The sequence below is a fragment of the Physcomitrium patens genome, chromosome 11 (assembly GCF_059467195.1).
Source record: "Physcomitrium patens ecotype Gransden chromosome 11, ASM5946719v1, whole genome shotgun sequence".
NCBI classification, from domain to species: Eukaryota; Viridiplantae; Streptophyta; class Bryopsida; order Funariales; family Funariaceae; genus Physcomitrium; species Physcomitrium patens.
The window spans coordinates 10,476,030-10,489,140 of NC_143420.1; the positions used below are offsets into that span (position 1 = coordinate 10,476,030).

Consider the following 13,111-nt stretch of genomic DNA (forward strand, 5'->3'; position numbering starts at 1 on the left):
AGATGTCAGACAGGATGCGAGAAGCTATTGTAGGTCCCCGTAGAGTCTTAGATGATGCTCAAGTATCTTCTACCCGAGCTCCAACAGTCGGCTCGGCGGTCCTTGAGGGGTGCCAATCACGGACGGAATGCTCTCCTAGTGGGCCCGATGATTCGAAGCGTCTATTCTTGAGCTGGTCAATTTTAGCCTCCGCCTCCAAGCCCTCGACTAGCCAATGGCGTTTGCCGCATTAAATCTTCTCCTCTGGGAACCTAAGGGAGAGTGATGGATGCTGGGGCCTGAGCCAAACACTTTTGGCACATGGAGAGTCTGTAGTGTAGATTCTGTAGTGGCGGGATCGACGGGTGTCGAGCAAGAATCACATTGATTATATGGTTTGGGTGCACTGCCATGAAACGTGGATAGTAAAGTTTCAACCAGCTTCTGGTCTGAGTGTTGTTTGTTGAAATTTTCGCTTCCTAAATCTTGCGGAAGCGCAAACCTCTTTCTGCGGGGGGAGTGCTTCAAGGATGCGAATCCGAGCAAGAGCGCCTCATATTGAGGTGTAGCATTGTGTTCGAATGGTTTGTCTTTCCCCGATCGAACTATCCTGGTCCCATGCGCAGTTTCTGGGGCTTTGCAACAATCGACATGTTTACCTAGGATTAGGGCTTTGCATTCAGAGGCAATGCTAAAGAAGAAGCACATGAATGCGAAGGACTTGAACGTGAGGCAATGGAACGGATCTGAGCTACGTATTACTCCTTCACCTAGACCCGTGTTCATCGTCTAATACTGAAGTGGTGGTCCTTGTCAAACTGCTGCATACTTGACGTTTTGACAGCAATAGTCAGTATCTTGTGGGGTTTAACTGAAGCAGTTCCTGCTGAGGAAAGCATCAAAATGATGGACAAACTAATGAGAAGCCTGAGGTATGTAGCCATCCCTGTCTTGAAGTTCACCCCTCAGCGGTCATTGTTTGAATCCAGGCAAAAGGATCATTCGCCAAACCTTTAGTGAAAGCTGGTGTTTTCCGCAAGAAATGACCAAATGATCCCTCCTAATTGTGTGCTACAGACCGAGGAGAGTTGCGGTGACGGCAACTGCGCCAGTGGCGCGGCGGGAGCGCGTAGAGAGGCTTTTGATGGGTGTAGTCATGATAGGGAGTGTTGTGCAGCTGGTTGCCGGTAACTCCTACGACCAGTCTCAAAAACTGACAGCATGTGACACTGGGGTACACAATTGCTACCAAACGCGGCAGATTGCGCCCAACATGTGGGGCCTGATCGTGACGCTCGTGAGTTTGACGACTGATGCTTGGGGATTTGCATCATCTTCGGAGTTTGCCTGGCGGCTACTTCTCGTTTTCGTCGCGGGGCCGATCATGCCTGTGTGGAGCTTAATTGAAGTGCTTGGTAAAGCTTTCGTAGGTATGACATTGACAAGTAAACTTGGGAGATCCACACTAACAGTTGCCAAGAGCAATTCTGCGAACATCATCGCACAATGCGATGTGCTTTTAGGTATGAGTGAAGACGCTGCAACAAGGTTTCCCTTGATGCACACGGAACAAAACTACACCATCGACGTTTTGTTAACTCCGCTTGAGGTCGGCAATCGGCGTGAGAGTGAGGCATTGGTCTTGCTCAATGACCGCGGCAAGGAGGCCCTTCTGCGATCCAATGTTCTGCCAAAATATGAGCAGTTGCGCTTCTTGCAAGGTTACAGCGGGCTCGCCATCGCTGTCTCAGCCGCCCAAGCCACAGGCTACATTTTTGGGGTCATTTCTCGCGCTAGTCAAGCTTTGAATGTGACCCCCATCGAGAGAATTTGCATGGCGTTGAGCTTCATTGTTTTAGTGAAAGCTGGCTTGTACACAATCGCCAGCAGCTGTCACCACCCGCTGCTTCTGCATGTTCCACCCGAGCACGAAGAGAGCGTCCTCGAGGCCTGCAAAGACACCAAGTATGACGAACGTGACGAACTAATTGTGGAGCTCAAGACTCTCCTGTGCACAGAGCTTGTGTTCGCCCTTCTTCTCAGCCTTTCCATTGTTGCGATTTGGCACATCATTCAGGTGACGTTTTTCGACTCCCTGCCGAGTTTCTTCTTCGCCATCGGCCTCTTTCTACAGATGATCATTGCGCTTCTCATGTTCGGCAAGTCTGTCCGCATTCCAAGCATGCTACGCACGAAGTTTTGTTCCATCTCCATCGTCGCTCTCTGTTCTGTGGTGAATGTCGCGGCCTACTCGCTCGCCGTGGTTGCCACCGTCAAAAACTGGCACGCGAGCGGATTCAGCTTCCAAAGCCACCTTTCGAGCTCTTTGCCCCACATTGGCTGACATCTCAATTCGATCTGTACCGGACTAAACGGACTCAAACTCTCCTCAGCAACTTCGATTTCGTCTCCAATCATGTGTCATGATAGGCAATGCCGTCCCTTGCAAAACAATCAAATTTGAGCGTAAAAGATCAGCACAACTGCAACCTCAGAATTCGATTCTCCGTCTAAGCTTGGAAAAGGCGCAATGATCCTAGTAGAAAATATTGAAGTGAAGCGCAGTACTGCATGCTGATAATGAACAGAGCATGGTTAGTAGCTCCAAAATTTCCGTATGCAATGTCGTTTGTACTCATTCCTGACCTGCGGCATGAATGACACATCATGTGCTCGCCTTTGGGATCAGATCTAGCTACTTCCACTTCAGAGAGCTCTCTTCCTGAATGGCTTCGAGAATCCCAACCCAAGTTTTACATGTAAGACACCCCCCGATTCTTTGTACGCAATGTGTCTCGACTTGTATATGTTTCCTGTCTTGACCAGTATGCCGTTCAATCTCGTCAACCCAACCCTCTTTCAATAGAATTTAGAACAAAATCGACCTTTGTCGAAGTACTTGTCTGATTGAACGATATACCATATTGGTTGTTGGATGGTGGCGATGTTTTTGGTTCCCACCAACTTCTCTGCGATCAGATTTTAGTTGACAATCAACTATCATCACATGATGGTCCAACCTCTCATTGAAATATAAACATCTTAATCACTTTCTTTTAGAGTGAGATTGAAGCCCGCACCAGCCACCCTTTATCTGATGGAACTTGAAATGAAGCAGATCACTTACACACTTGACAGTTCTGCGATGCAAATGACACGTCAACGCTGCTGCAGATCAGAATGGTGAAACGGGCATGGCCAGGTTTAGAGTTCCACCAGAACGGATATAAAATCCCTCTTCGGATGGATTCATTCGCAACAATCCTATTGAAAAGACGTGGGCTTCGACTCAGCGAGTCCTCGAATCAACATTACCTTCAGTGAAAATTCTCTATCTGGGTACTATATTCTAATGGACTATACTTGAAGAAAGTATAGCTTCTTCAGGATGTTATTATCAGTACCGATGTGTCTGTTATAATCGCATGAGATGGAAGAATTCACTTCAGTTCCATTCATCTGGAAACATACTCCCGCGTTGCAACAACCCTCTTCGGCAACGAATTATAATTTTTTTGGATAAAGAGTTTTTTATTTTCAGGAAGGAAAGAAAGATAATTGTGAGGCATGATTAAATGAATGGAGTGTGGAAGTGGAGGAAGTGGGAGTGTGTGTCGTCTCGTCTCATCCTCCCCTCTTGCTCCACTTCCTCCTCCTCCATGACAGGATGAGAGCTTGACATCAGAGGTGGGGGTGGTGGCTGAGCAGACAGACATGGAGGCGAATTGCGCTGCCATGGAGGTAGGTGCAGCAGCAGCACATGCCATAGCTGAAGCTCAGGAATTAGACCCACAAAGACAATGCCAAGACCATGGAGCAGCATCGGCAGCGCTGCCATGGAGGTGAGCAGCAGCGGCAGCTGTGGATTGTGTTACAAAGGGAGCGAGGTACCTGACAGCTCCCAGCACATGTATCATTGGAGGAGAAGATGAATAAGGCAACCGTGATGTTACCATCTCAGGTGCTGTCTTTAAGTTCCCAAACCTTTTGGGGATTTCGCTGAGGTGTTGGCGTCACAGCTTTTTACTTTTTTCATGCCCGAGATGTTTTTGTTCCCAACCCCTTTTCTCTTGTCCTTCCAATCCCCGCTCTTTTCTTTTTCCTGCCCCGTGTTTTTATGTCTCCTTTATTTCTTTTGGCTTAGTGCTATAGAATGTATTTCTTTTAGCTCCTTTCTTTCTTTTCTTTTTTTAATTTTTTGTACAAAAAGAAATGTGATCCACATGTATACATTCATGTATATGTCATATTTGATTTTGATATAGAATATGAGCACAATTTAACTTGACATACTTGAATTAAATAATTTAAAATAAATATAATAAAAAATTAATAGAAATTTCAAAACATAAGTGTTGATATACTCTTGATATTCTCTTAATATTTCTGAATTAAATTCCAACGGTGTATAATAATTAAAGATATTCCTAATATACTTTTGACTTGAGAATTTAATTCAAGTATGTCAAGTTAAATTGTGCTCATATTCAAATTTAATTCAACTTGAAATATTAAATATGACAAATTTAAGAACTTTTTGAATTAAATATGTCAATATTAAATAGGAAAAATTTAATTCAACTTTAAATTTCTTATATTGCACGATATTAGAAATCTAAAAACTATATGTATAAAAAAAATTAAAAGCCATAGGTGTTGGATTTACTTGACTTAAGTATCTTAGATTTAGTAGCCTCTAATAATTCAAGCATCTATAATATAACTTTAGCTTTGTTATTTTATTACAAATATAATACACTTCCAAATATTTTATATGACATGCTATTTAAAGGTTCTAAGGATGAAATATACATAAAAATTGTATAATATAGATTTTAAAGTTGTATATCACTAGCAATCATTATTAGTTTTTATCCAAGGTTTACAAGTCTTTAGTCTATTATCCATTGACTTCACAATATTATATTTTCTTAGGTAGCAATTATTTTCTAATCCTAGCTAAAAAAGAAAATAGAGGACTATGACAAAAATCTTAAGTTAAAAAGAGAAGAAAATAAAATCATGAAGGCTTTTTTAAATTACTCAATTTTATTAAAAAAATTACTATTAATATATATATATATATATCTATTTTTAATTCTTTCTATTAACTATTTTAATTAACTTCTATTCAATATTTTATCTATTATTTTTTTATTAAAAATAATCTATGTTGATTTTTTCTTTTATTATGTCTGATTTTTCTACTAATTTAGTCATTGTTCTACAAATTAACCATTTATTATTTCTATAATCTTCAAATTTAAAGCATTGTTTTTTCTTTCATACCAACTTTATATTATTCTAAAAATTGTCTTCATCATATAAATTTAATACACTAAATATATAATATATTTATAACCATTTCAATTTCTACTTTACTACTATTAATTTCTTTCATTTGCTTTACTTATTTTTTCTTAAATAATTTTGTTTTTTATTTTTTATTTTTTTATACATGATTTTTTTTACTTAAGTTCTTACTTCAATTATTAGATGAACTGTATTCTAAGTTATATACAATTTTTAGGACTTATTCCAACCAACATAGATCAATAATTTTGTTTGTAATAAAATGACTTACAAGCAACTCATTGAATATATCTGTTTAAATTTAAAGCATAAAATTGAAATAAAATAAAATCCCAAAATAAAAAGATAGTAATAAAAAACTTTAAAAATATTATAATATATTTTTATTAAATAACTATATATATATATATATATATATTTACCAAGCTATATATATATATATATATATATATATATATATATATAATAAGTAGCAAATACAACCTTGTATGTATATAGTGTGGATGTGAAATAATTAAAGATGTTCTAATATAAGTTGAACAAAAATTTTGGTGCATTAAATTTATGATTTTTAATATAATTTTGTAACTATTTTGTAACAAAATATTTGATTATTGTACTTATACACCTAGATTCATTAATTTTACTTGTTTTTTCAAAGTATTTTAATTGCAGCTAAAAATCTTATATTTTTCCAAAATGAATCTTTTTCATTATAGAGCTTCTATATTACTTTTATAATAGTAACAAACTTCAAAAAGAAGCTTTTTAAACCACATGTTATGTATGCAAGCATCTATAGGATTAGTTTGAAATTAAGAAGTTTTTTAGATGTTTCTTGAAGAAAATATCAATTATATGACATAATATTTAATTGCTCGAGCAATTAAATACATCAAATGTTAACAAAGATATAAGGTTACTTAGTTCATTTGACATTAATATCAAGCTTGAGTACCATAGTATATCAAATATAGTCAAAGATATAAGGTTGTCTAGTTCATTTAGCAATGATATCAAATTTGAGCAAAAAGATATTTTAAGTGTAATTAAAGATAAAAGAGTACTTAGTTCATTTTGAAATGATATCAAGTTGAACTCAAAAAAATATCAAGTATATTTAAAAATGTTAATTTTCCTATTTTATTTGACAATAATGTTAATCTTAAGCACTTAAAAATAAAAAGTGTAATCAATGATATAAGATTATTTAGTTCATTTGTTAATAATATTAAGCTTGAGCACTCAAACATATTAAGTGTAGTCAAAGATATAAGATTGTTTAGTTAATTTTTCAATGATGTCAAGTTTGAATGTTGAATTATTTTAAATGTAGTCAAAGATATAAATTGCCTATTTTATTTCGCAATGATGTCAAACTTAAGAAAGAAAATATATCAAGTATGGTCAAAGATATAAGGCTGCCTATTTTATTTGGCAATGATGTCAAGCTTGAGCACTTACTTATATTAAATATAGTCAAAGATGTAAGGTTGCTTGGATTATTTGGCAATGATGTGAAGTTTGAGCACTTAAATACATCAAGTGTAGTAAAAGACATAAGATTGTCTATTTCATTTAAGCAATGATGTCAAGCTTAAGCATGAAGATGTATAAAAAATATATAAAGTGTAAAAAATGTAAGGTTTCCTATTTTATTTGGCAATGATATTAATCTTGAGCAATTAGATATAAGAAGTATAGTTAATGATATAAAGTTGTCTAATTCATTTAGTAATGATATCCAGCTTCAGCATTCAAATATATTAATTGTAGTTAAAGTTGTAAGATTGCCTAGTTTATTTAGCATTGATGTCAAGCTTAAATTCTTAGATATTTTAATTATAGTCAAAGATGTAAATTTTCTTAATGCATTTAGCAATAATATCAAGCTTAGACATTATGATAAAGTGTAGTCAAAGATGTAAGATTATCTAATTTATTTAATAATGATTTCAAGCTAAAACAATCATGTATATTTAATTATATTAAATTAGTAATTCTTTGTAACAATTTTGATAATTTTTTCAAATTTGAACATTTTTTAATATTGAGATTTATTAATGATGACATATTTTGCATTTTATTTGATAATGTAAGCAAGTTTATACATCCTTATGTACCAAGGTCCAATGATATTATAATTTTATAAATAGACTTTAGAATTTTTTTGAAAAATCATAAATTTTTAATTGCAAGATATTTTAGATTTTGCAATTTATCCAAATCTCTTTTTTATCTAATATATTTAATATTTTTTTGAATAATAATTTTTTATATAAATATCTTGAATTTGATATGTTCAATTAAAGATATTTAAATTTATAATATTATTTTATCATTATAATGAAAGTGCTAAATAACTCATTAAAATTACTAGTTTTTTTTTTTTTTTTTTTTTTAATATTAATGTCATAGCTCAAAAATTGAATAGAAGAAAAAAAGTGTTTTTAACTTTATTAAGTATATTTTTATTTTTATTACTATAAAATAATTTTTAACTATTAAACAACACCATTTAAACAATCAAATTATCATATTTTTAAAAAATAAGATATATATATATATATATATATATATATATATATATAATATTTTTTAAAAACATAATTATCCAAAAAAAAATATACATGATACAACATAATCTAATTAATCTCAAAAATGGTATATTTCAATTTTTAATATTTATTATTTTTATAATAGTTAAACTTGTAAATTTCATTTAAATAAAAATAATATATAACATCTAATTTGATAATTTGTAAATTGATTATATATTCATATTCCAAATTTGTGTAATTTTATATTTTTTTTCAACTTCAATAATCATACAAGTCATATCTCATAGATGACAACTTAACACAATAGAAATGCCAAAATTGACAACAACAGCAACAACAACAAAAAAAAGAAGCAAAAGTCAAAAGCATGGATATCAGAGAGTGAACAAAACCATACCATTAAAGCAAAACTTTGTAAGAGAGCAAATTACATAAGGTGTTGTTGCAATGGCATTGGATAATGATAGGCAACAAGAGCAACAATGCATGAAAACAAAATAGAAGCAAAAGCCAAGGATAGTGGTGGACAAGAAAAGATGAGTAATAGGAAATAGAGGAATGTTGGCTACAAAATATCTATAATGATGGAATCTAATGCAGACCCGAAAGAAGAGAAAGATGATGACAAAGTCTTAGATAGATCAAAAAGAAGATGAAGATGACAATGACAAAGTCTTTGGTGGATCAAGAGGAGGATGCAATGATGACGATGATGTCTTAGATAGACTAAGAGGTATTGTCCATCTCCAAGATTGATAAGATTTTTTTTGGAATTTGTGATAAAGTTCCATGTTCAAAGTGCAATCTAGCTACAAGATTGATTGTAAAAGAACAAAGAAACTCAAGCTACATATAATGTAACAATCAACATTAGATGATCAAGAAAACAAAAATGATCTTCAATACTCCTATGACTCTTGTTACATTCAATTTTTAGATGCACTTCCCTCTTTGGCTGGAATTGATAATTGCTCAATGAAAAGACAATTGATCTAGTACCTAAACTTTGAAAAAGATGAGATTTTATTGCTTACATTTTTTTTTTTAAGAATGTAACACTTGAAGTCTTTTGCAAAACCAAGTCAATAAATAGTACATCCAAAAATTGTGCACATCTATTAGTGTTGCTTCTTTGCTTGGCATGATACAAAATACTTTGGTAGTATTTTCAAGTTTGCTACATCAAAGGCAATACCAACTTCATCTTCAACAATATTCCGACATTTCTTGAATATAATCACATAAATTGCAAATCTGATGGATTCATTATTGTGACTTCCTACAAGAGCCTTTTTAAAATCCGTTTAACAAGATGCATGGCAAAATAAGATGGAACTAACAAGGACAAAAAAATAGGTATTTAGTTGTTACAAGCATCTAGGCCAAAAAAAACAAGCTAGTGCAAATCTTAAAACTTAAGTAAAGACTTTCTTGCATTGTGGTTTTATCATTATGCTTTCAATAGAGAGCTAGGCTCTTTGCTAGTATGTGCATACATATGTGCATATATATGTATATATGATTTATTTATTTATTTATAGAAAGTATTATAGTTGCAAATTAGTTCATTTATTTCAAATTTTGATTCTTTTTTTAGTAAAGGAAGTAGATGTTTGGTGGTAAAATTAAAATATATTGATTCATATATCTTCTCTCTTTTAGTCTCTCCCTCTTACTTGCTATGAAAAGTTTTTTTGTTTAGATACTCTTTCATTTTAAGTGGCAATGGAACTGAGTTCCAATGCTTAGATTTTAATTATGAAAGATACTTTTGCAATAAAGGATGAATTAGTGTAATAAAATAAATCAATATTTTTATTTATTAATTCAAAGATATATTTATTTTTTAACCTTAATTTAGTCATGTGAATTCTCATAATGAAAAATAGTGCTCCTCAAATCTCTTTCTTTTTCACCACCATTTTAAACTTATCTTTTTAGCATTCAATTGATGTATTGATATGAATTGCTTAGCATTAGATTGTCAATGAAAGTTTTAACTTGCAGACATAAGATTGTAAAGTATCTTTTAATGTTAATTTTTTGCAAAGTTTATTCCTTACTAATGTTGAATTTTTATTTGTAGAAAAAAATTATATTGATATTTTTATTGTGTATTTTATCAATTTTTATGCCAAAGCAATAATATTACATATATATATATATATATATATATATATACATAGATATATATTTTTTACTTTATATTCATGCTTAAATTATGCCAAATATCTTATAGTTTTGATTCAAATTATCATCTCTCTTACATAGGTAGACACTTTAGGTACATTTTCTAAGTCAAATATGCTATCAATTCAATTCAAAAAGAAAAAAGAAAACTAAATAATTAACTAATTAACTAAATTCACATAATAAACATATTTTAGTGACTTTTAAAAATAGTTAAATCTTTTTTTACCTTAAATAGAAACTTATAATATTATCAACCAAATTAATTGATTTGTCTTTAATCTGGCTTCTTAAATCTTTATTTTAAGTAGAGATAAAAGGAAATAAAAGCCTTGCTTAAATATAAATAGTTAGATTTTTTTATCATTTCTAAAATATTTCACTTTTATATGAAGTAAAAATAGAAAAATATTTAAGTTTATTAATGTATATATATTGTATTTAAATCTTTCTAATATACTTATTGAAATTCTTTTATTTGGCCACATCTATTTAATTTTATTATTCTAAATAAATAATAGAATATCATAAAATCTTAAAATCTAATGAGACACCTTCATCAAAATCAGAATGCAATGGTGTATGTCTTATAAAATTATTTTGGAGTATTACTCTTTATAATAGTTCTATCAAGGATATAAGTTTTTATATACTTTTAAAAGGATAGTATATTCAAGTGTTATTAAAAAAAATAATAATATGTATGTATGTATGTATGTGTATATATAATCAAATGAGATAGCCTATCATAAAATACAAAGAAAGTAGAAGTTAAATTAAGACTTGATTACAAGATAGATGTTGAAAAAACTAATAATGATATCAATCTTAATTCCATAGGTGCTAAATAATAAGAAGGTGATATTAAATTTATGACCTTAAAATATAACCTTAAAAGATATAATTATATGACCTTAAAATATAACCTTATTTCTCTTTTAAGGTTATATTTTAAGGTACTACATGTATTATATCTCATTATCTATTTAAAAAGAGACATGACTTTCTTAAGGATCTTTATTTTAATCTAAATATTATAAAATTTTAAATAATTTAAATAATTCGTCTTAAAATTTTTAAATTATATTTCTTAAAATAAATGAAAGCACTTTAATTTTTCTATTTTGTTAAAGAAAATATTTTAAATTAAATTTTAAAATTAAATTTTAAAAAATATTTTTTTATAATAATTTTTTCATAATTTATATTTATATTTTCAATACATAAATGAAAATTAATTTTAATATTATTGTATGATTTTCTAATTACTTCTACATGTACTTATTATTATTACATCTAGTATGTATATAAGATTTTTTACTTTGTTTTGATACTATTTTTAATCAAAAATTATTTCTAAAAATTAAAACTCTTATAAACACTAAACAAAAATAATCGTGATTTCTTCTTTTCTAACATGTTAACCATATTACAAGAAATAGATATATATGAAAAAACATAAATATTTTAATTGAATTTGGTAGTAATTATGAATATGTGCTTTAATTGTTATGTTTTGTAATAATGAAGAATCTAAGCCATTAATAATCTAATTTATCACAAATTCAGTTACTTTTTATAATATAATAGAGTTGTAATAGATTCTTTAATTATTTAAATAGATAGAAGTAAGTTGAAGTAAGTAGAGACATGTTCGGTAGATAATATCTTTCTAATGAAATTTTAGAATTTTGTTTTAGATGCAAATCAAATCTTTATATATATATATATATATTAAAATGATCCAGATATTTACTAAATTGATCCACCCTATTATAATCTTGTTGTGAAAAATGAATGAGAATATAGGGGGTTGAGATAAGAGCTAAGAACAAAGGAATAGGAATAGGGGGTTGGAATGAAGAAGTCATTTTAACATTATTTCTCTTTCTTTTTCTTTCTTTTTCCATATATATATATATATATATATATATATATATTTCATAACTATTAAAAAATTTCATATAAAATTATTATTTTTAAAAAATAACATTTAAAGCAACCTAAAATTTAATACTTAGGCCAAGAACCTTGTAATTTTATAGAAAGTTTCAACAAGATTTTCTTGATGATTATTATATGTGAAAGCAAGAATAAGGCTATTGCCAATCTTAGATTTATTTATTTATTTATTTTTAATATTTTAATCTTGATTTAAGACTCTCTAATTTTTTAATATTCATCATAGTTTTTTTAGATAAGTTTAATTAATTTGATATTTATTTCTCTTTTTTTGATGTATCATTTTTTAAAAAATAAAAATAAAATTAAATTTAGATTATTTTTTAAATTTATATCCTTAATAGTTTAATATACTTTTATATAAAATATTAGATTTGAATCATTTTTAATAAATAATATATTAATAGAAACAAAAAATGCCATAGAAATAATACAAAAAGAAACAAAAGATTTGATACTTCTTATAGATGTGCTTCATCTACTAGTTCAACCAACATCTACAATAATCAATTAAGAAGGCATAGATACAAAATAAACTTTTTTAACAATTTCATCATGTCAAATATCTCATATTAATGCAATTATATCAACTAGAAAATAAAAATTTGTTTTTTTGGATAAGTTTAATAGTATTAAATCCAAATCTTTAAGATTCATCAACTAAATACAAATTTTTCTTTAAATTTAATCTCTTAGTTATCTAATCTAAGCATCTTTGTTAAAATTTATAGAAACTTATTCAATAGATATATTTTTTAAAATTTTATTATTTTTAGTATCATTAGATCTAATATTAGACATCTTAGATACATTCTTTATAAAATTTTGATTTAAATATAAAATCTTTGACATAAATAATATATCAATCAATAAAATTTTAGATATATAACAAAATATTAATCTATATTAATATATTCATGACTATTTTGACAATTAAAAATTGATTTAAAGTAAAAAGGTATTTTACTTATTAATAATTATTTTTAGAAAACTATAATATGATATAAAGAAGTTTTTATTCAACTTTCTTAATTTTCAAAATTTGAGCCTAGTAATTTATTTTTTTGCCAAATGTAATAATCAAATCTTTAAATTTTAATCAAAAA

The 13,111-nt window shown here is 29.4% G+C and overlaps 1 protein-coding gene across 1 annotated transcript; it reads left to right on the forward strand.

The window, feature by feature from the left end:
- Positions 1-270: 270 nt before the first annotated feature.
- LOC112288162 (uncharacterized) lies at positions 271-2,763 on the forward strand. Its single transcript, XM_024532052.3, has 2 exons — positions 271-911; positions 1,057-2,763. The coding sequence occupies exons 1-2, from the start codon at positions 883-885 to the stop codon at positions 2,321-2,323; spliced, it is 1,296 nt and encodes a 431-aa protein (XP_024387820.1). The 5' UTR covers positions 271-882; the 3' UTR covers positions 2,324-2,763.
- The last annotated feature ends 10,348 nt before the right edge of the window (positions 2,764-13,111 follow it).